This window comes from Simochromis diagramma, unplaced genomic scaffold (genome assembly GCF_900408965.1).
Source record: "Simochromis diagramma unplaced genomic scaffold, fSimDia1.1 OVJJ01000753.1, whole genome shotgun sequence".
In the NCBI taxonomy this organism is placed as follows: domain Eukaryota; kingdom Metazoa; phylum Chordata; class Actinopteri; order Cichliformes; family Cichlidae; genus Simochromis; species Simochromis diagramma.
The window spans coordinates 9762959-9787365 of record NW_024387523.1 but is presented as its reverse complement, the minus strand read 5'-3'; the positions used below and the strand labels follow the sequence as shown (position 1 = coordinate 9787365).

The 24407-nt window shown below is 40.3% G+C and overlaps 3 protein-coding genes across 3 annotated transcripts; 2 read left to right on the top strand and 1 right to left on the bottom strand.

Moving 5' to 3' along the window:
* Nucleotides 1–487: 487 nt before the first annotated feature.
* stk3 (serine/threonine kinase 3 (STE20 homolog, yeast)) lies at nt 488–8532 on the bottom strand. The gene is made up of 11 exons (XM_040021335.1): nt 8362–8532; nt 5912–5992; nt 5658–5786; nt 5104–5218; nt 4623–4787; nt 4311–4478; nt 4078–4215; nt 3624–3749; nt 3346–3547; nt 3052–3242; nt 488–2923 (listed from the first exon to the last, which is right to left on the bottom strand). The coding sequence occupies exons 1-11, from the start codon at nt 8382–8384 to the stop codon at nt 2765–2767; spliced, it is 1497 nt and encodes a 498-aa protein (XP_039877269.1). The 5' UTR covers nt 8385–8532; the 3' UTR covers nt 488–2764.
* Nucleotides 8533–8713: 181 nt separating this feature from the next.
* Nucleotides 8714–11118, top strand: polr2k (RNA polymerase II, I and III subunit K). Its single transcript, XM_040021344.1, has 4 exons — nt 8714–8838; nt 9039–9107; nt 10358–10450; nt 10633–11118. Exons 2-4 carry the CDS (start codon nt 9047–9049, stop codon nt 10653–10655), a joined length of 177 nt encoding a protein of 58 aa, XP_039877278.1. The 5' UTR covers nt 8714–8838; nt 9039–9046; the 3' UTR covers nt 10656–11118.
* Nucleotides 11119–12748: 1630 nt separating this feature from the next.
* On the top strand, nt 12749–24358 carry spag1a (sperm associated antigen 1a). The gene is made up of 8 exons (XM_040021338.1): nt 12749–13176; nt 14275–14374; nt 15361–15513; nt 15701–15858; nt 19778–19919; nt 20705–20831; nt 20942–21079; nt 22197–24358. The coding sequence occupies exons 1-8, from the start codon at nt 12822–12824 to the stop codon at nt 22200–22202; spliced, it is 1179 nt and encodes a 392-aa protein (XP_039877272.1). The 5' UTR covers nt 12749–12821; the 3' UTR covers nt 22203–24358.
* Nucleotides 24359–24407: the final 49 nt, after the last annotated feature.

The window sequence follows — 24407 nt, the reverse complement described above, 5'->3', positions numbered from 1 at the left end:
TCAAAGCTGCCTTTATGAAGGCAAAGATCAGCGGTACTGCCCGAAGTTTTGATATCGATCCGAAACCAAGTAAATACAGGGTTGATATTTTTAACCGATAACGAGAGCCAGTGGGTCATGATTTATGCAATTAATTAGTTTGCAAATTCTGAACACATTTAATTCACCACTAAATCACAGCGATTTTTATTTTCCACATTAGTTAACACAAAACATACTATTCAGCTTTTCATGGGAATTTTTTTCATATTTTTTGGCATCCAGGAATGTAAATGTACCTGTCTCTCTGTGCTAGAGGCTAAGAATAAAGCAGATGTGACAGTCAACACAAAAACTTTCATGCACTTTTCATAGTGTGTGTTTGTTGTATTTTTCTTTTTTCAATTCCAAAAAAGTAACACAAGTCTACATAATGAAATCAGAGTATCTAATCATGTCATGTTGGTATTAATCCATCCAAATCTAAAGATTAGACCAAAGCCAGCTCTGGTTAACTATAAGTGACTTTTATTACTTTTTCAACATTTTTGAAACTTTATTAAAGTATTACAAACAGAACATAATAAATTAAATGCTTACATTCCACTCTACACCCTTCAATCTTTACATAAGCCGAATAAGTGAAGTAAATGAAGACAAAAATCATAATGATATAGCAAAAGGTGGCTTTAGGTAACTGTACATATTACAGCCAGTTCTAAAGAAACAAAACAAAATCATAAAAAACCCCAAAACAAACTATTGGACTTTTCAGTGTTCAATAGTTTTTAATAAAAGCAAAATTAAAGGAAGCCCACATTTTCTTCTTAAACATTACTCTTTCCTTATACAACAGCATTCTACTACAGAGCAAAATTAAGTATAAACATGCATAGTCCAACCACATTTACATGACCAAGGGCCAAAATATTAACAGCCAAATCAGCCACAATATTTAAACCAGTGTCACGAAAAGAAAAGAAAGCAGAGCGGTTAATAAATAAAGTGAATGCTTGTGTGAACTGCAGGCTTAATTCATGAAGGGTTTCCATCTGCTTCACCTACAAAACACATTCATATGTAACAGCAACCAGCAGATTCACTGCACGTTTTTAACATTAAGACAGGATGAATTCATTCATTCACAGGGTCATTATTAGCGCTTAAAAAGTAACACATACTTTAGCAGAAGAGCTGAATTAGAGCCAGAAGCCAGATACATAGACAAAAACAAAAAATGTAGTAACCATTCAACAAGCTTAATGATTTTTGGGAGTAAAAACCTACAAAATTCTTTCCTTCTTTTCATTTTTTGATTAAATTCCTTTGAATTTGGTTATTAAAGTGGTCCAACAAGCATATGCAGCGTGTGGGAAATTTTACAGCTGACTTCATTTATGATAAGAAAGGAAAACATTCCTCACTTATTAAAAATACAGGGGAAAAAGCCTTCATGTTCACATAAAAGAAGCCAAAGCTTGTGTCCCAAAACCCACAAAGCACATTTTTTTGTCTTTTTCTCCCCTTCACATATCAGGAAACAGAAAGCACTCTCACTGATAGCTGAAAAAAGCTGCAGGAAAAAAAAGAAAGAAAACTTGATCCAATGGAGGAAAAATTATCATCTAAAAATAAAAAGAACAAGTAGAAATCACGTGTGTGGCTGATGTAGCGGCTCTGGTTTTAAGTACAACCGTTACGTCTTTCGAGTCTTTTTTCTCAACCTGATGTGTTTTTCCTAAATTGGAAAACAGCAATTAAACCATTTATGCAATAATTCAGGGTCTGGCCTCGTCACTCAGCTCTCTTAATGCTGCCTCAAGTCAATCAGTCAAAGTGGAACAATCAAAAGAAATCAAAGTTATCTAAACTTAAACATTTAAAGAATGCTGTGCAGTGTTTAGGAATGACTTTCACCTTTTCCCCCTATTTGGAAATTACGTTTGTTTAACGTTTCAGGGTGTTGAGGATGAAGAGCAGTGAGGGAGTGTCGTGTGTGTTTACGAGGCACTAAAAGATGCTTCAGATCTGCCACTATAGACTGTGCACTGGGTGTATAAGGAAACCCAGAACGTCATACCTGAAAAACACCTAATTTAAATAAAAGATAATGCAGACTAAAGAGAAGCTGGTCCACAAAATAGCTGAAAACATGCGCAATCTGTTCTTTGACATTCACTGGATTTTTCTAAGCTTTCAATAGTCTCTCGTCCAACTCTTCTCCAGCTGAGGAAACAAACGTGACCATCCAAAGACTCGGTCGTTTTACTACATTGCTTATGTTGAAAAATCAGGTTTCAAATATTTTAAGGCAACTTCATCATCAACATCACCTCGATTGTCTTTGGTCATGGATGAACCTCCACAGCTTTTGTCGCAGGTATTTCCAAACTAGGCTCTATGTTTTATTTACAGTGAAGGTAAAAAGTCTCGGGGAGGTGGGGGGTGGGGGTAATGCCATTGACCTCGCTCGCTGCTCCTGCTGAAGAAAAGGCTTTTTGCTGATTAAAGAGGAAATTCTTTGTATGACTCTCAGATGTGTTACAGCCACAGCTTGGTTCTCCTTTTTCTTTTTTTGGAAGGGTGTGGATTCCCAGAACCAAACAGACATCATCCAGTAAAGGAAGCATCTTACTTCATTTAGAGGTCAGCTAACAGGCGGCCAGAACAGCAGAGGGCATCCAATGAGATTGTTTTGGTTCCCCCGAAATCACTGGACAGAATTTGTTGTTTACCGTGGCTTAAGGAAATCCAGATTAGAGGAGGTCAGGGTCAGAAGGGGCATTTAGAAGTTCTGTTGTCGTCTCTTCTTGGCATCCATTGCATCCAGGATGGGCTGCCTTTTGGCAGTGTAGCGCTGCCTGAGCTCCTCAATCTCCCGCTCCATCATGGGATCCAAGGCAGTCAGGCGTAACTGCAGCTCCTCAAAGTCCAGGTTCTTCAACTGAGAGGCAACACAGACAAACAACAGACGGAAAAAATGAGTCACAACACTCAGAGCTGCTTCTGTTTTGCTGCTGTAAACATTTCCACAATGAATAACACTACAACAGAGTCACGGATGACACTCACAAAGTCAAAGTCTCCGTCCTGAGGCACCTTCCAGTTGTCAGGGAAGACGTTTTTGGACTGGATATGGTAGCCTTGCTGCTCCTGTGCCTGGTTGTGGTTGTAGCTCTCCTGCTGCTGGGCCGCCTTGTTGTCCTGCTTGTCGAAGTAATCCATGAAGGAAGGACGAATCGGCTGCTGGGGGGTGGCATGTCCTGTGGAGGAGGAAATGGGTTAAACTCGAAGGTAACAAAATAAACTTTCTGGACAGAATATTTTGGAGACCGTCTCATTCAGGCAGACATCATATCCGCTCACTTCTCATCGATCCCTGGTCTTCCTCCTCGTCTTCATCGTCACTGTTGATGACCATAGTGCCAAGGTCTGACTCAAGCATAGTGCTGCCGTGCTCAATCATTGTCTGCGCCCCGTCACTCATAGTGCTGGTGGCGCGCATGGTTCCGGCGCCCTCTGAGCCCGACTTAACCATAGTGTGAGAATCCACCTCAGTCTCTTCCTCCTGGATGGAATAAAGAACAGAGTTAAGACATGCAGCATTACATCTGAGGTTTCTGTGAATAAATCAGCACACGCACTGAGTTGTCATCCTCCTCTTCCAGCTCTCTCTGCTGCTCCTGCTGCCTCTTGGCTTTCATCTCCATGGCTTCAGTTATCAGGTCTCTCAGGATCGTAACTGGCTTGGCCTGGCTGATGAATGGATGCTGGAGATTCACAAGACCAAAAAGATAAAAGTTATATGAACTATATTTTACATGCAAATGTATTTCCATACGAGTATATCCACTCAGCATCATGTGTTACACACTCTGATGTTTCTATGTGCCTGAGGCGGCATTAAATTTTCCATATTTACAAATCTCCAGGGTATCTGGGGAAGACTATTTGCTCTCTATTTTATACGTTTGCTTTCATCTTGTATCAGTTATTTGAACAGGGAAGGACACTAAGAGCAACTTAGTGTCCTTCCCTGTTCAAATAACATAATAATAGTAGTAATCCATGTATGTGGTGGCGAGGTCATCTTCTTACCTGTAGCAGCTGTGTGGCCGTCGCTCTCTGCTCCGGGTTCTTCACTAAACACTTCTTGACAAAGTCTGTAAACTCGTCTGACCAGAGCTCCGGCTTCCTGAATGTTGGAGGAGGGTTGGTCGGGATCATAAAGATTGCCTGCAGAAACACGATAACAGGATTAGGGTGGATTAAAAAAGAGGATAAAAGTTTTTCACAACACATTTAAAACAAGAACAAATGTTTCCACTCACTCTCATTGGATGAATGTCTGCATAAGGAGGTTTACCCTCTGCCATCTCTATGGATGTGATGCCCAGGGACCAGATGTCAGCTACACAGTTGTAGCCGATCTCCTGAATTACCTCGGGTGCCATCCAGAATGGAGTACCGATCACAGTGTTTCTCTTTGCCATGGTGTCCTACAGGGTGGGAATATATATTACCCCCAGACTTTTAGAGCATGACAGGACCAAGCGAGAACTCCTCAGAAGCAAATTACAAACAGTATCATGCTGGCAGACATTACTTCATCTTATCACTACTGACATATGCTGCAATTTTACCGTCAGCTGTCCAGCAACTCCAAAGTCTGCCAGTTTGGCGTGTCCCTCTGTGTTAAGAAGGATGTTTCCTGCTTTGATGTCCCGATGGATCTTCCTCATGAAGTGAAGATACTCGAGTCCCTTCAGCGTCGACTTAAGGATGGTTGCAATTTCATCTTCTGTCAGCTGAGAGATTGAAGAGTAAAAACCAAACATGAACAAACAGACCATTAACTGCTGCACTTGTCTGTAGTTTTTTTTTAGTCATTAGTTCGCTGAGTTCAGTTAAAGACAAGGTCAACCTGGAGATCTTTTCACTTTTAAGTCGCAATAAATACTGCACTTTGAATTGAAACTTTATCAAAAAATATTTTCTTCCTGACACAAAAACTAGTGAATTAAAGCCACCATTGCAGTCGTTACTGACAACAGGTCAAAGGCACTTTTAAATAAAGTTTTAGCGCAGTTGCACACGTCGCTGCGGCTCAGCGTAGACACCCACCGTCTTGTTGCGCAGTCTGATGATGTCAGAGACAGAGCCAGCGCCGCAGTACTCCATCACAATCCACAGGTCTGTGTTCTTGAAGTAGCTGCCATAGTATTTCACCACATAGGGGCTGGGGAGGAAACGCAACATGGAGTGGTTATCAAAGGAGAAGATATAGAGCAGAAGTGAGAAAAAAAATCTCATGGATCCAGACACGAGAGAGCTACATGGGCTATGATGATGATGTCATACTTCCTCCTTTATTATCTCTGTAAAATGTCTTTTGAGGCTTTTCCTGGCTCAGAATGGACCTTTGAGAGAAGGCTGGCTAAGTGCAACTGGTCTGCGTACAGTTAACACTAACAGGCTCTTATCTAATTAAACAGAACAACTGTGCAATTCCCTGTTATTTAGGGCAGATGATAAGCAAAAATGTATTCTGAGTCTGCAAATAAACAATGATTTTCTCTCAAACCACTTTACTGGATGCCACATTTTTCATATTGAGGAAAAACCTTGCTTTCAAGGGCAAAAATGGGCGTATGGTATGAGACATACTGCTGTCCCACCTGTCACACTGCTGCATGATGGAGATCTCTTTGATGATTTCCTGCAGATCTGACTCCACAGGCACCTGCTTGATTGCCACCACCTGGCCGGACTCCTTATGAATGGCTTTAAACACGCTGCCATAGGAACTAAAAACACACACAAAGCTTAAAGTCACATGTATGGCTGCAGTGCTTTATTACAACTGACAGCGCTTAAAAAACGATTTATTACGCAATGGTCAGCTGTAAAAATGGAAGTTAAGACTTCTTACCCTTCACCGAGTTTCTCGAGAACATCAAACACTTCCTCTGGCTGTTTCGTCAAACTATCTTCACTCAGCTTTTTCAGCTTACTGTAAAAAGGGAATAAGACAGCAATATAAAAGTGAAAGCAATGATAAGTGGAAAAGGCAAATCTAAACATTACAAAACAGGAGACACGGCATCGTTTCAGCATCTGTAAATAAATGAACTGCTGTGGGTGATTTTTAGTCTGGACATAAATGTCAAACACACTGAGACTGCAACCTGTTATTATTTCTGTTTGCTGTCATTTAAATATATTTTTAGGCTTGTGTATCGGTGCTTTCAAACACCAGAATATGAGGTAATACTTCTTCACAGATAAAAAAATAAAATCAGCACCGCAGCCAAACAACAGGAATAAGTCATTATTAGTTAAGTTCAAAGTGATCGACAAAAAAAGTTATTGTGAAAGTGAAAACACAACCCAGCATGCACTGTTCACTATTTTCTGACTTGATCAAAAATATTATCACGTGCAATACGAGACTAAAGGAGGTTGTTTCCCCCTGAGCAACGCTAAGTGACGCAAACTTCAATAAGGTTCCTCAGTCTGGCTCTAGTGAATAAATCAAACACAATGAATCAATGATTCAGTCATTTAAAAATGATCCTACATGAGCTCTGACTAAGACAACAAACAGATTGTGTGTGTTTTTCCTTTAAAAGGGTATTTCTATACTACCTCTTAGAAAAGTTTGCACTATATGAAGCTGTAAAGGCCCTCACATCCTGCTGTTCCTGTTAATTTCCACTAAGCAGAACAGAAACGTTCAAGTATGGTGTCCTCAAAGTCTTTCAGAGAAGCCTTTTACTGAAGGTGAGAAGAGCTGAAAACATTGCCGTTTTTTCTTGAATCCAAAATAAAAAAACTTATTCAGTCTGAATTTCACATAGTGTTTTATAACTGAATGGTTTTGGTAATTTATTTCAATACCTATTATTATATTTATTATAATAATTATTAATATTATCATCATCATCGCTTATTTTGCTCAAATATTTATTTTTGTAGACTCATTCTTTAATTTCATTGTACATTTATGAATGTTATAGTAAACTTTTAAGCACTATTTACTTTATATTTGTATTGTCTTTATATTACACACACTTAATTTTATTTTTGTCAATGATTTCCAAAGCAGTTCTAATTTCTTTTGATTTTGTTATCATTCATTTAAAAAAATATTTTACTATTCTATTATAATCATGTTATTTAAGATAAAATGTTTTTATTGCTAGTTAGTATCTCTGATTATGTTAACTACACACACATAGCTTAAATAGGAAATCTTTCCTACCAAACTCTGTCAACCTAAATGTTTAATAATATTACTTTATTATTATTATTATTATTATTGTTATTATTCATCCTTTATAGTGTTGTAACAAAAGGGTTGCTCATGGAATGGAATAAATAAATATTTCTCATCTGCACATCTGAACATGTGTGATCTCATAATTTAAAAATAGTACAGCAATCATACAAAGACTTCAGATCTGTCGCCTTGTGGTTAAAAAGCTATTCAGTAAAATTAACTTGCATTGTCTTTTTTTGAGCCTGTGAACTCATGAACCACCACAGAACAGAAACCAACTAAGTAATCAGTAACGTGTAATACTGGTTTGTCTTCAGGAATCGTGCCAAAAAATACCGTGTTCGACATTTAAACAGTTCTAAATGATGGCCTGTGATCTATCAAGCATATATCTCTTATAAAGGATTTCAAGTCACTCTGAGCAAGCAGTAGAAGCTGCAATCAGTATTTGGCAAAGTGGCTTTTATATATCTTTTATTTATTTGGATAAAAAGTTTTACTGACATTCAAAATGTATTTTTTTTCAATAGAGATCACGCAAAGAGGCAAGCCAAAACATGGAGGACCTTTAACTTTTACAAGGACATTTTACGTGTCCAAGAAAGTCAATAACAATAACGCAGACTCATAAAGAGAGATCACGTCTTTACTATATATATGTCTAACCCCTTCATAAAGCCTAATAACTAAAGCCTGTTTACAAATACAGGCAACAATATTAGACATAAAAAGACACAGTAATTCAATTTTTGCAGGACACTCGGGAAGCTAGAGGCTGATTCACTGCGATCATTCATGCGATTGAATGATATTTCAAGTGCAAATCTAACCACTGAACAAAACACTCTTACAGAGACTTGGGAACACAAAACGACCACATCATTAGCCAAATCTATTAGAAACTCAATTGAGGGCTCAGGAAAGAGCGTCTCTGTATGAGGAACGATCTGTACATTCGTGAACAGAACTGAAAGTTTGAGAGAAGACTGGCAACGATAAGTTAGCTTAGCATCAGCTAGCTCGGCGACATCCACCGAGCGTTAGCTGTTCGGCTAGCTCGTTAATAATAGCATTTTTAGCGTAGTCAAATTAACACAAACCTTTTGGGCGCAGACGTCTCCATGATGTACGACTTCAAAACTAAAAAGAAAACACACTAATAGGGACTCGTGGCACTTTTGGGACCAGCAGTCAGGACGAGAACATTGTCGACTGAATCGTTGTTGTCAAAAACTAAAGCAGCGCCAGCTGAGGGATCGTCAGATGACGGTGTTACGGCCTCAACGCAGCGCCCCCTGCTGGAGCGGAGTACAAACAAAACGGCTTAAAATACTCTCCTTAGAAACATTGAATAATTTGTATCAATTAAACAACTGAAACTTGTGAATAAAATGTTACTGATAATATAGCTGTCCACAAAAATACAATTGCTTTCTCTGGTCTCTTTCAAAGACATCGCCCGACCAATCACAAGCGACTTTGCTGTGAGGTGCACGACTGTTCTACGCATGTGCAGGCAGGAGCCTTGTGGAGTATGAAAAGAGAGGTAAACAGCTAACAGCTAACGTGTTTAAACGGTGAGAAACCTTGTTATTATCTTTCCATCCTGTGTACTCCGTATCTGTTAGGTTTATGCAGCGTTTTTAGATACTTTAAAGATATTTGTTGTTTGCTCTAAATACCGGTTGGGTTGTTTTAGTCTGTTTCGGGCAGTACCATGCTGTTTCTGTTAGCATGTTGTTAACAGTTATCTCTCTGTCTCAATTTTTTTGTTAAGAATCAGAAATGGATACGCAGAAAGATCTACAGCCGCCCAAGCAGCAGCCTATGATCTACATATGTGGAGGTATGTTACAACGTTTACTTTAGTAATACCACCGCTGGTAATGCAAACAGTACGATTTTACCTGCTCTAATGCAAACCTTTCATCACTGCCATCACGGCTGCTTCTCCTCTGGATGTTTTTCTTACATTACACCGCATAGACCTTACATAATGTTCATAATGTGTTCCTTCATAGTAACAATTCTCTCATAATAAGTTGACAAATAATAAACTACAGCTCAATTTAGAGTGTATAACTAGCCTCTCCGACATTAATAAATTAAGGATTAATCCGTAGTTAATGCTTCAGAGATCGCTAAGAGTGTATTTTTTCAGGTATTACAACACTAGTTTTTAGAGAAAACCGTCTAGCACACTATATCATGTCCTGTTTTACCTAATACATGAAAATTCGCATAACTACCGTCTGTAATTATAAATATGAGTTCAGTATTGGTACTAATTAACACTTGGAGCCCAAAACTTGCCTATTGTAAACCGGTCTGTGCATTCAAAGCTGTGATACCTGGCATGTGTGGAATTTCCATTCACTGAAATTACATCTGAGGTGCCTTTATAGCCTCATGACCCCTACTCCTTTTCTAATCTCTGTTTTAATCATAGTTAGCTTGGGATAAGTTGATTGTATTGTTCTGTATGTATGTATGATGATTTTCTTTTTTTTAACCTTGTGGGTATTTGTGCTTCCAGGTGCAAAACACAAGTACTAACTGAGAGTTACACGATGTTCTTGTGTTTGAATAGTGTCTTTACTACTTAATCCACTGTGGTGGAGACATCTGGAGGACATAACATACACATTAGGCTCACTAGATGTTTACAGTGGGAAATATTAAACCTCCTTTACAGTCTGATACAATGTTACTATTTTGGAACCAATAATAATTATTTCACCATGATTACGTAATGTTGGTCATCTTGCATCTGGAAAAAGAACCACCCTGATTTTAGTTCTAATAAGTTTTGTGGCAAGGTGTAAAAACTCAGTAACAATCTGAATGAACTGAAATGAATACATCTTACACATTATGGACTAAATGTTGGGCCACACCTCTTTGAATTCAGAGGCGTGCGCTAAGTGAATAAAAGTTACCAACACTCTGCTGACTCAGTAGCTGCATAGGTCCAAACTTTCTCTGTCATTAACATCAGCAGAAAAACTATGTGAGGGGGTGTGTGTTGCCCGCTGCTCTGCTCTGCTCAAACTGAACTTGACCACATAACACCATGTTTTCTCTCGTCACTTGCAGAATGTCACACCGAGAACGAAATCAAAGCCCGCGATCCGATCAGATGCAGAGAGTGTGGCTACAGGATCATGTACAAGAAGAGAACAAAGAGATGTATCCTTTTGACTTTGTGTGCATGAAGACAACTTGTGAAAACATTAAAAATGACCAGTTGACTTGTTTATTTCAGATGTGAGTCTTTTTGCTAAAGAGTGTTCAGATATTTTGATTTTGATTGATATTTTATGAATTGGTTGCTACGTTTGCTGTGGATTTCCTTGACTCTCTGATTTCAGTGGTTGTATTCGATGCCCGATGAAGAAGAGGAGAGGAGCAGTTTTGACTCTGTTTACTGTTTGTAGTGTGGGATCATGTAAATAAATAGACCTGGCTTCAGATTTGTGAACTACTCATTTTATTCTCGGTCTAAACAATACATTTGCTTGTCAAAAATGTATGAAAGTTTGTTTTGGTTTATTAAATAATAACTATTTTAACTGGTCGTGACTGTTTTTCCAGTTTTTCTAACTGATGAGCTGATTTAATTAGTAGCATCTCCATGACGACAGGAAAATTTGTGTTTCAGCTCTTGTAGACTTTTCTATATTCATGTAGTCACGTGTAATTGGTCTGTTGCTATGAGATGTTTGCAGCTTTTCGACCCCTGAAATGGACTCTGCCTTTCAGAATAACAAAATGCAGCAGGGGAAGTAACCTGTTTTTGTGTAAAGCAAACTGTTTTTTTGGCCTTTTTCATAGTAATAAAGATTAAATGAGACTGCAATGTTTTCTTCCCCTCACCCCCAAAGGTGTTTTTTAATGACTTTGACTGTGGGATGGTTGTTGGTACCGGACAGGCTGATCTACCAGGATTTTCCCACAGCCATCTCCCAAAAAGAGAAAATGTCCAATGAGCGGCAGTTCTCTAGGTGAAATTGCATCATTGACGCCAGAGAGGATTGGACAGAGTTTTGAGACGATTAAAAAAACGAAAGAAAACAGTAACTCAAATGACAACTGCTTACAGCGAGGTATTCGGAAGAGCGTATCTGAATGTACAACGTAAAACCCTGAAGCAGACCGGCTACAGCTACAGAAGACCGCATTGGGTCCCTCAGTTTCCTGTCCACAAAGAACAGGAAACATACTGGCTCACCAAAATTGCACAATAGAAAAAGAATTAAAGAGTTAAGGTAACTCTGATTGCAAAAGGGGGACCAACCCAGTACAAGACAAGTGTACTTAAGTGTCCATTGAGTGTATTTTTGATCTAAAACAGCACAATGATAGCTTTAACTTCTTTAAATTACACTGTTTCCCCAAGTTTAGCTTTTAAGTTGATTTAAATCTAAATCTATTTTTTTTTTGTTCATTTAGTCCCTTAATATCTGCATGGCAACTTTTTAGTTTGGCTTACTACAAAGATTTCAAACTGTTGCACTCTCTCTACTCAAAGGTGCAAAAATCCTCATACGAGCACGTCTGCATCTCACTGGTTTAATTTGTACAAATGCTGAAAATCTGTGACAGATTCTTCTAACTTACTGGCTGCTGGGCAGCTGAAGGAGACTCCAGCAGTGTCTTTGTTTTTTGTACACATTACACAAATAAGACACAACAAATAATAGATAATAACAAAAAACTAAAATGATGTGTTTCATTAAGACGAGATACCAAATGAAATAGCAAACAAAGCCTTCACTGGGATCATTACTTGCACTTGGGTTTAGCAGCTATTTCATTTCAAACTTCCATCTTTAAAAGATTCTAATAAAACATTTGTGTGAACCTGTGATTTGATGTAATTACATGCCAAAACGTTGACCAATAGAAAATAAGCCTGATTTAATTTCCCGGTGCTGGACAGAGAGCTGCTTCCAGCTAAGATGCTGCTGAGAGAGTTATGAACAACGTGTTCTCATCAACAAAGTAATTACTTTGCTGAACTACCCTTTAGGTGACAAACAGGACTGGATTCAATGATTGTTTTCATTACTGGACTGGGTTTTCCATCAACAAAATGTAATTTTACATGATTAATATTCTGTTTGTTTGCTGTTGATCAGATTTGCAGCTCACTCCAATTATCCTAAGAGTAATTAAACATTTATATCTCTCCACTGTGTCAAAATGTTGCCTGTCAGTTACTTCTTCTCCTGTAATAAAGCGTAAATCATGTATAATCGAAATTATAATGTTTTTTTTTTCTTACAATTTGATGAATTAAAGCATCAAAGTATCTCGCATGTGTGTGTCTGGTCCAGGTTTCCTCTGCTCTGAAGTCTAAACTGAGGCTCTCCCTTCAGAGCTGTCCTACTGCAGCACTGCATCGCTGTGGCACTCCCCCCTCCCCCTCGCTGACATCACATCTGACGCCTCATGTCGGGGGTGTGTCCAGCAGAAATCCCCATCCAGGCTCAGATGTAGCTGCGGCTCTGAGAGAGGTAGAGGCAGAGTTTGAGCACACTGCAGAGGGATTGCAGCTATGGGGAACGCGCAGGAGAAACCTCCGGGCGGCGGAGGAGGGGCAGCGAGCGCGGATCAGGCCACAGCAGGGAGTGGGACACGAAGCGGGGGTGGAAGCAGCGGGGGAAAGCCTCACATGGCTCCAGAGAAGGGGGCGGTCAATGGCACTCAGAGAGAAAACAGCCCTGCTGGTGGGCAAGAGAAGAAGGAGGACAGCCCTGCAGTGGACACAAGTTACCTGGATGCTCCCGCCGGGGCCCTGCCTCCTCACCTGGCCCGGCTCAAGAATGAAGGGAACCATCTCTTCAAACACGGACAGTTTGGAGACGCCTTGGAGAAGTACACCCAGGCCATTGAGGGATGTGCTGAAGCAGGTGGGGGGTGACATGAGCGGTTTCTTTTCTCTTACACGGCATGTGATCCTGGGATAATCAAATCTGATTATAGCCACGATACTATAGCATAGTTAGAGGAGCTTTATCTAACTGCTAATTTCTTGATTCATTGATTAAACTATGTATAGTTTTAGAAAATAACAGTAATTTTGCTACCAGAAAGTTATTTCTTGTTTATTTTCATCCTTGGATTCCTTGGAGTAGCTTTTCCACCTCTGTGACTCAGTGTAGAGTCGCCAAAAACAGCAGATGGGTGTCACAGAGCCTGAGAGACACCCTCTCGTAGCATCTGTGACTTAGCCCTGGTAAGGGTATCACATACAAGTTGACTCAGTGTCACCTGGTTCCACAATCCAACGTATCCCGTGTCAGTTTTGAATGCATTATACCACTGTTTCTCCAGTCAGCCTGCAGGATGACTTCAGGTCACTTCACTTTTTAGCATGAAGCAGAGACACAAGGCGTCTCTGCACCGGTGATTTGTGATTGCAGTGGAGTGATGGCACAAGACAAGTTGCTGTCGATGGAAGTCGTGTGCTGATGCATGGGGCTTTTACGTGAGGCTCAATGCCACGCTGCACAGAGAGCACTCAGCTGACTTTTACTCTTGTAGCTGGCAAGTGTGAAGGCTTTTTCTGCACTTGCACTGTAGCCAGATTCCAAACGTTTAGACTTGATTAATCATAGACTTCAATCAGAAAGCTGGTGAGAACAGTGTATGATAATGATGATGCGCTGTGGGTTGTGGAAGCTGTACATAAGACTGATGCTCTCCCAGCGGTTATGAAACTGCACTAGAGTGGAAAGGACAGTGGAGAAAATGACTCTACCGAGGGATCTCTTAACACAGCCTTTTATCTGTCTGCCTTTCACCCCTTCAGCGTTTCTGGACACTTGCAATTGAACTGCTTCACTTGTCTTGATTTCGCTTCTCTCTCGAGCACTTTAGGCCACAAAGTCTAAAGAACTGCTGGTAATATGGATGTGTAGCATGGCCTTACACCTGCTTTTCAGATCACAAGATGACGTAAATGAATCTGGTCTTTCAGAAATGTGATTATGGTTGTCCCCTTGCAGGCATTGATAGTCCAGAGGACCTGTGTATTCTCTACTCCAACAGAGCAGCCTGTTACCTGAAGGAGGGAAACAGCACAGACTGCATACAGGACTGCAACAAGTACGTGACTAGTGTCGGTTTTATTACTGGTTATAACTTCCAGGTTTGAGAGATGAATCCACAGATCTGACATCACACCCCAAAACACTGTCAGATCACAGACTGTATTTAAAAGATGGCCAGAACCAGAACCGTTCTGGTGTCATGGTCGTAACCATCTTGTGGAGTGCTAAGTTTATGTGTGATTTTATTTGAGAGATAGCTGGTTTGAAAAGGGTCTGAATGCCACAAACAATTGTTGCCACTTTAATTTTCCCAAAGTGGCAACAATTACAGCCTGATTGGAACATCTACTCTTACCAGTACCAGCTTATAAAGAGAGAAACGCATAGATGGAGATTGGGCTAAAGAGATCAGCCAAGAAAACTTATGAATAAGTTATTAAAGGGGGACTTTTTGTGCTTTTTTGTCTTATACTCACTATTTTAACAGAGTCAAAAGTGGGAGACACAGCAGGAACAAATCAGGGATAATGAGACAAGAGAATATGAATTAGATACAAAGCACAAAAGACAAAAGACCACCAAAACGAAGCAGGAAATAAGATACCGACAAAGGCTCGAACATGTGAAGTTAACAGTGAAAGACAAGAGACAGAGACAAGACTGGAGGGACACAGTGGGATTAACAAAAGGGAACCAATAAACCTTAAGTCATCTTCAAGCAAGCAAAGAACTATAGGGACAAATAAAAAAGCTCATATTAAATAAACCATTAACAGAAGACCGTGAAGAATACTGAACTAGAACAAAATCATTTCTCAAAACTAGAGGAAGTCATGAACCTGCAAAACTCAAAAGCTGACATTACCCAGTTGGGGACACGTGGGCTGTGTTTTATTTAAATTCAATATTGATGCAGTTTTGGATCCAGCAGCTTTCTGCTTTTTGTTTCTTTGCTCTAAAGGCTGCGACAGCCTGTCGGTCAAATATTCATTCACATGTTCAGATCCCTCGGTCTACGCCTCTCCTCTCTGATCCTCTTAGGGCTTTGGAGCTGCAGCCCTATTCCTTGAAGCCTCTGTTGCGTCGAGCCATGGCCTATGAGTCACTGGAGCGCTACAGAAAGGCCTACGTGGATTATAAGACCGTCCTGCAGTTAGACACAGGGATACAGGCGGCTCACGACAGCATCCACAGGTCAGCTGAACACAAAAATCCAAACACGGGAAACTTCAGCCGCTTCATGTGCTGGTGCATGTTTAGACAGATTTTATGTAACACCAAGTCGTCTCAGTCATTTCAGTTTCCCTTTGGGTCCCTGCGCGAGTCTTGCTAATGCGAAACACTTTGCGATACTAGTTTCAGTCTCTTTGTTCTCTGACAGGCTCACAAAGATGCTGATTGAGCAGGATGGACCCGAGTGGAGACAGAAGCTTCCAGAGATTCCCGTCGTCCCCCTGTCTGTGCAGTTGCAACACCGAGAGAAACCAATGAGCATCGAGCAGGCCCAGGCCAGGGCCGCCAGAGCAGCCCAGGAGGAAGGTGAGGAACAACCATTCCTGTGGGTTTAAGTGGTTAAATGTGATGAGCACATCTGATGCAAACAAAGAAGCCTTTTAAAGAAATCCAGATTTTCTTGACTAAAGACAGTTCTTTGGGTGATTTCATTCACGTAGCATTTTTAAAAGAAACAGTAAATAATTGAACCATAAAGCAGCAGCAGAAGTCAGTGAGCAGAATCAGCGTGCAAATGCTGAGTAGTGGTGAAGGTGCTCCAGCTGAGAGACTCTGTGTGCGTGTGTGTGTTTGTCTGGGTGTACTATCAATAATGCAAAGTAAAGACGATCCACACAGACTATAGTGCTGCTGTAATGGAACAATCCAGGTCAAGTTTCCTCTGCGCTCGAACTGCTCACAAGAACCAGGAGACTCCAAATATGCCATAAATGCAAATATATGTAAATAGTTTTGGAGCAGTATAAGGCTGTAAAACTCACAACAACACCAACAGATAAATCTGTTTACTTGTACTTGTCTAATGAAAAACTCCAAACACACGATCTAACACATACAAAGCTGAATGAATATGAAGCCAGAAACAGAAGGAGACAGGAAGTGATCGAAGTTGTAAGTGTTAAAAGCAACATGTGTGCTGCTTAAATTTGTCACAGCGAATACGCAGCACTGTTAATCACTACCTCCTACAGTAATGCATTTTGTTCCATCTTACTGAGGAGGAATGACGCCATGCCAACAATAAGAAATGTAAGACAGCATCTTAAGTTATTATAAACTGTGGTAAAATAAAGTTGTGGCCAGAAGTTCACATCTGCTCATTATGAGCAAGAATGTGGTGGTAACTTTGAGGTTTTAATGAGTTCTTTGAACGTTTCTTTTTCCAGGGTGGAATGATTGTACTGCACACATCATAATGTCTTTAAAAGATAAGGATTGGGTGATTGGATTGGTTTGAATTTATTTTGAATTTTCTCTGATCCAAACAAGGTCAGCAGTATATATACATACAGCCCCATTAATATGTGGTTACATGTCCTTTAGCAAGTTGCACCTTGACAAGATGTCTTTGGTAGCCATCAGCAAGCTTCTGGAATAACTCTGGGTGGATATTTGACTGATTGTAATGGCAGAAAACTTAATTTAAATTAGTTGGTTTTCTGGCTCAGAACCAGTTTTGACGTGTATTACACAAAGTTTCAGCGGGGTTGAAGTTTAATGTTAGCCTGCTTTATCCATTCATAATGGGAACGGGATCATTGTCCTGTTGGAACACGCAAATGTGTTCAGGTTTCAAACATCCAACTGTTGTGGTGAAGTTGAAGAATTTGGAGGTAGTCCTCCTTCTTCATTTTTCCATCCAACAATACCATTGGCAGCAAAACAGCCTCATAGCATGATGCTACCACCACCATGCTTGACAGCTAGTGCAGTCTTCTTAGGCTTGAAAGCCTCACCTTTACTCCTCCAAACATACTTCTTACCATTGAGGCCAAATAGTTTAATATTTGTCTCATCTGACCATTAAACTTTTCTCCAGAAGGAGTTTGCAAATTTGAAGGCGTCGATTTTGGAGCAGAGGCTTCTTTTGTGGTCAGCACCATCTCAGTGTATGGTGTAAAACTGACTTCACTGTGGACAGTGATGCTGGTGTCCCAGTAGCTTCCAGTTCATGGCTTGAGCCTTGTTGGTTCCTGAACATTCAAATCAATTTCCTCTCATATGAGGGTGACAGTTTGGGTCTTCTTCCGGACATTAGCAAAGTTGTGACACATCTGAATAACTTGTACTTATGTAAAATTGGACTGATGATCTTAGAATCTGCAGTTGTTTGTTTGTGTACATCTACAATTCTCTAATACAACAAGTCAATCTGAGTGTCTCAAATGTTCAATTAATTCATTCCTAAAATCACGTTTGTGTTGTTGCTACGTCTTCATGTTGATTTCCCCAAAACAGGAAATAAAACCGCAAACACGCAACACAAAACAACACCAAACTGTGCTCCTTAATAAAAGAGTTAAAATGAATTAAAATTCTGACTATTATAATTTTATCCGTTGAAACAATTAGACTTAATGAAGCCTCGAGTTCATTAATATGTTAATATGCCTTTAATTGCCACAACACAAGTTAAATGAGCATTGCATTTATTAGTTGAGCTAGCGTTAGTGGCGATGATTAAAGCTATTGCTCTCTCGGCATTTGCAAACACAGCTGTGTTATCCGCCAGAGGAAATTACATATCTATTGATGCTTGGATTGAAAAGAATTAAACACAACCTTTACAGCAAGCTAGCATCAAAATAACCCTGTAATCAAAGATTGCACAAGCTTGTGTTATTATTCTCCCACAGCCCCGAAACCTCCTAACCTGCCACTACGCTTCAGCGCCGGTGCCAGCGCGTCTGTTTTGACTGTGTTATTGGTAATGTTATTAGATTGTATCTGTTAAATTATCTCCTTACAGCTTGACTCCCAGCTTGTATCAGCTTCAGAGGTGATTGATCTCAAATACTCATGCTCCACATATCAATTTAGTTTCCCAGCAACAGAGCAGCTCTGATACAGAGAGTCAGACTGAGTGGTTTGTGGTATCGACGGACGTCTCAGCTAAAGGAAAAAAATAAGCTTTCAGTACCGAGCTGCTTCAGAAAGCATGCAGGCCTTTTCACTTTGTGCTTTGGTTCAATTGTAAATGGATGAAAGTAGAATTTTCTTGGTAGAGAAAAATGAAAAAGAGTTTCAAAACCTGGTTCAGGCTTTTTAATTCAGTAGTTTTATAGTGCTTTGGGCCTGAATGCTTTCTAAAGTAACTCTGTCTGAACACTTTATTAGTTATACTTTGTTATTACTGGGTTGGACCTCCTGAACTGTTGATATAAGGTGGGATTGATTCAATGCTTTCATGTATTTTTGCCAAATTCTGACCCTGACATGTGAATGTTGCAGCAATAATCATTACTCATCAGACCAGACAGCATTTCTCCAGTCTGTCGTCCAATTTAGGTGAGCCAGTATGAACTGTAGCTTCAGTTTCCTGTTTTTAGCTGACAGGAGGTGTGCTCTTCTGTTTCTGAGGCCCGTCTGCTTCAGGTTCCTCATTTGTTGTGCATTTAGAGATGCTCGTCTGCATGACTTGGTTGAGACAAGTGGTTATCTGAGTTACTGTTCCCTTCCTTTCAGCCTGAAGCATTCTCCTCTGACTTCTGACATCAACAGGCATTTTCTCCAGAGAACTTTGGCTCAGTAGATGTTTTCTCTGTTTTCTTTGACCATTGTCCAAAAGCTCTAGAGATGTTTGTGGGGGGAAATCCCAGCTGGCCAACAGTTTCAGAAATACTCAGACAGAAAATCACTCACATCACCTTTGTTTTCTGTATCGAATCTTAGTTTGAACTTCAGCAGGCCGTCTTGACCACATCTAAATACCTAAATGCACTGAGTTGCTGCCATGTGATTGGCTGATTAGATAATTTTGTTAAAGAGAAGTTGAACAGGTGTACCTAATCCAGAGGCTAGTGAGTGTATATTACTTTTAATGCCTGCTGAGCTCGTTTTTTCGAGAGTTGGCATTAGTAGCTGTGTCATTTGATTAATGTTATCTTTTTGTGTACCTGTGAGTCTGTGTTTATGTTTAAGTACCGCTGCGTGTGTCTTTCCCACAACTCATTAGCCGCATTGGCTTTTTCAGCACAGCCGATCGCTAACTAAGGAGGAGTTGACTCATCTCCGCTGGTCCACAGAGACTGCTGCCGACAGGCTGGATTTATTAAGGCCTGAAACGGTGTGAAGAAATTGTAGAAGAGGCTTGTTGAAAGACAAACCATTCAGTACAGTCTGCCCCAGATCTGTCTAACCAATCAATAACTTGCACTGAAGAAAATGAACTCTTTATGAAGTTATCTTTTTCAGTTGGAAAAAAAAAACATTTTTCTGCCAACAGCCAGAAGAAAAGAAGCCCACTTCACTTTGCTTAAACAGGAAGGCAACAGTCTGGTCAAGAAAGGCCACTTCCAGGAGGCCCTGGAGAAGTACAGTGAATGTCTCGCCATAAAACCTGACGAATGTGCGCTCCACACAAACAGGTATGAAAAAACAACCCAAACAGACGCTAGAATTGACTGGTCTTTGTAATAAGAGCGCCTGAATTACTTTACAAAAGAAACACTGTTTGAAAGGTGGGTAGTTTGATCGCCACCCCCCAAAAAATAACAGAATAGCTGCCTACATCAAGTAAGAAGCTTCAGCTCAAATATTGTGTAAAAATCCGCTGAAATAATGCCAGTTTCTCTACTCTTGCAGCAAAGGCTTAAATGAAAGTCGTTCTTCACCTTCACATGCCCCCAGTTGCTCGTCAGTGTCACAAGTTTTCAATGAAATTGCATGTTTTGATCTTACTTTGTCAGCACAGAAAAATGGCCTCTCGCGGTAGGGAGCGATGCAGAGCTCAGAGCTAATTCTCCATTTACAGGTAGACAGGGGGAACAGTAGAGGGCACCATATGACCACCTGGCATGTCAAATCTGATGCACTGCCCGTTGTTGCTCTGGATAAAGCCCCATGAAGGTGTATAGGTATATTTGAAACGAATTTCAGATGAAATATTGTGTTGCAAACATGAAAGCCTAAACTGCTGGACACATGTGGATTCCCTATAAATATTACATCCTGCAAAAATCTCTATATTAACAAGATATTGTGCGAAATGTTGGGGAAAATGCATCTGTCCCTACTCTTCTACGGTGCATATTTTGAAGATTTTTCATTTGTATTTGAAACAGTGTGTAATAATCTAACCATGCGTAGCCTGATCCTCATACTGATCATCACTGACAGAGACCGTCTGACAAATCCTTTACTTCTCCTCCAGAGCCATCTGTCTCCTGAAACTGAATCGGTTCGAAGAGGCCCGGCAGGACTGCGATTTGGCGCTGCAGCTGGAGCCGAACAACAAGAAAGCCTTCTACAGACGAGCCCTGGCTTTTAAAGGTTTACAGGTGCCGGCACGCCCCCTCATAAACCTCTTCCTTGTCATTTTAAGATAATGCGTTGGATTTTTCTTCCCCCTCCCATTCCTGATTTCTCTGTATGAATGACTATCCTGTAGGACTACCTTTCAGCTAGCAGTGACCTCCAGGAAGTCCTCCGACTGGACCCCAACGTCCGGGAGGCGGAGCAGGAGCTCGAGGTGGTGACGGGCTTGCTGAGACAGAGCCTAATGGACAACACCGTGCACACACCAAGGGTAAAACAAGTTTCTCATGTTGCCTTAACGCCCTGAATTACTAGATTTAATTTTCATTGTAGTTGTCATTATGCAACACTGGAAGTTCAGTCCCTTTATGCAAGGAGGAGAGGTAGTGAAGGTGGGTGAGATTAAATACCTGGGGTGAACTGTCCAAAGCAAGGCTGCAGGCAGAGTGGAGCGGGTGGAGATGAGTGTCAGAGGAGGGTGTTTTGGGAGATTTAACCTTTTTAACTTGCTTTGTTATGCTTCTTTTCCTTTAAAGGTGATAGCGGCACATTTGCCTCTTTCATTTTACTTGTTAATAAAAACCTTTGCTTTATTCGTTTGCCTACTTGTCTCAGTTTTTCAATCTGGACATGCTTCGTTATTTTCCTCACATCCCTCGGACTGTTAGGGAACATGACAAGGAGCAACAGGAAAAGGGAAGGTTTAGATGATTTGGAGACAGTGGCAATGGCAGGAAGTGGAGCTCGAGGTGATGATAAGCTATTCATTGCGAGTGACCACAATGAACAGGATTAGAAAGAGTAGAGTGCATCAGAGGGACAGCTCAGGTTGAGCGGGTTGGAGACAAAGTTTGAATGGTGAGGCTGAGATGTTTTGGACATCTCCAGAGGAGGGATAGTGGATATATTGGATAAAGGATGTTGAATATGGAGCCTTCAGGCAGGATGAAAAGAGAAAGACCACAAAGGAGGTTCAAGGATGTAGCGAAGCAGGACGTCCAGAGGGCTGGTAGGACAGAGGAGGATGCTAGAGACAGGGTGAGATGGAGGCAGGTGATCTGCTGTGGTGAACCCTGAAGGGAACAAACTAAAGAAGAAGAAGAGTGTGGAGGATGAATTTGACAGTTTTGAAACCTGAAGAAAGAAACTGTTCTGCTGGTACGGCAGCTGATACTTGGTAAACAAGTATGGGATGCTTTAATCACTGTAGTTGACAAGCCTCCAGGTCTGGATCCAGACATATCCCATATGTGTTTGTAACGTCTCCAATTAGTTAGGAACATGGCTTTACCACTTTATTATCTCCAGATAAGGCTTCAAGTATGTTACAAACTATTAAGACAAACAAAACCCCATAGAAAAGGCTAACCTTTGATGATTTCCTGCAGGTTTGATGTCTCCTGCTGGTTCACATGTGGAGACAGGTGTGGACACTTACCATACTGCTGCAGGACTTTTAAAGCAATCGGCTACAGCAAGTAAGCAGCGTAGAAATGCAAATGACTATTTTTGAACTCCTGGGACGAGAACCGTGGACGACCAGCTTTTCAGCTCTGCTTCATCTGCAATGTGTGCGAACCACACGTAACTCCTGAGTACACAAGCTTACATAACGGTAAGCTTTATTTAAAGAGGCTAATGTCAAGGTACTTGTGACCCGCTTGCACTATAAATCATTCACGTTATGATGTAATGTCCAGTTTCATGTAACAGGCTCCAGAGCACTCTTACTTGTTAAAGAGTGTTGAGAGGGGGGAAAGAGAGTGCGTATCAAGCGTGCCTTACTGAGATTTTTACCACAGTTAGGATGAAATGCGCCAAGATTAAATGTTTAATTTTGATTGCGTTTTTTTTTTTTAATCTGCTTTGAAAGGAATGGATCAGTGCAGTGCAGGCAGTGTGTGTTTGTGTGTTGCACAGCAAGATATGAAAGCTTCAGCTATTTTATTCCAAAGCGTTTGTTATTGTTTACATGTAGTGTGATAAGAGCTGCTATTAATTTAAACAAGAAGCCAACAACATCACATAAACTATCATCACTATTAGTGTTGGGAAGTGCCCTAAAAGGCACTAACGTGAATTTAAGCTTCACCGGTTAGATTAGCTAAAAAAAAAAGTCTGAGGTCAGCACTTTAGAGTGGACCCATGATGCTTTTCTTTATTTCCTGCCTGATAAATGCTGCTGGAATTTCATATTACCACTGTTTCAAAAAATTACATCATCTTTTATAAAGTAATCATTGTGTTGTGTTTAACACTAGCGCTGAGCTGATGTCAGCTCGGAATACCCTTCCTTATATGGTCAATCAGCTCTCGCTATGCCTGAATAAGGAGGCGGAGCTAACAAGCACTGGGTTCTGTTTAGAAGCAAGTCGAAGGGCAGCCAATCAGAATTTGGGCTTATAGTGAGGGGGAGGGGGGGCCTTAAAGAAACAGAAACTAAAAAGACTTGTTTCAGACAGACGATAAAAGACCAATAAGATACATAACGATCACTTAACTGCAAATCAAATAAAGTTGAATAAAAATTTTGAGTGAGTGGGACATGAACTAAAAGTCCCTTTTAAGCGACTTTTAGTTCACGTACCTCTCTGGGTTTAAATATCGCCCTGCTTAGGTTAGTGTTACAGTTTACAGAACAATGCACTGTACTGTAGCTCAGTAATTAATGTAATTAATGACTGTTTTGTTTTTGTGTAGGTATATAGTAGTTAAATTAAAGCTAATGTCCGCATGTCTGTGCCCTTATTGCTGCAACAAGACCCCCGATAAGGCTCTGATTAAACACCCAGATATATTTATCAAAAACTGTCATATTACAAGAAAATTATTTATTACAGTGATACAAATGTACTTTATTTAAGTAAAAACATCAATAACTCGTTTGAGTTGGGAGCCTAGCCTATAAGAGAAAGCAGCAATGCTTGCAAATTGAAAGCTTGTTTCCACCAATTTTGGGGGGGGGGAGAAGCTCTGAATAAAAACAAAAAAAAAGCTTCATATATCTCAATTATTTACCTGTTATCTCACCCCCCCCTCAGTTTCAAGTAATTAATTGAGTTAATAGGACTTAAACCAAAATTTTGACTAATGTACCGTAAATTTTCTTTGGCAGAAAAGGCTTCCATGGAAAGTCATTTTTCAGCTTCCACCCTCAGGCTTGTCATTCTCCCACATTTCAGCCTGCGTTTGTGTGCAGGCTGAAATGTACTTTTACACACATTTGAAAAGGACAAATTAGATGCTTACCAAGCTTTGCAAACATACTTTATCACCTCTGTCAACTCTCCACAGGAGCAGAAGCTTTTGAAATCACCCACATTCGCTATGTATTTCTTTAAAATGTAGCAAACTGTGCCACAGTTTATTTTGCAAGTATAAAAATATTAGGTTAGTTTTTTCCAGTCTTGTTTTCCTTTGTGTTGTAAAAATAAAAGGCTTATCTTAAAAAAAAAAAATCTTGATGTAAAGCTTCATTCATGAATGTAAAAGCATGTACTGTATGTAAATAGACTGAATGCAAATGTAAATAAACTGCTACAAGAATGCATTAATGTGCCTTTGTGTTTTTTCAAATGGAAACACGAATAAATGAACAC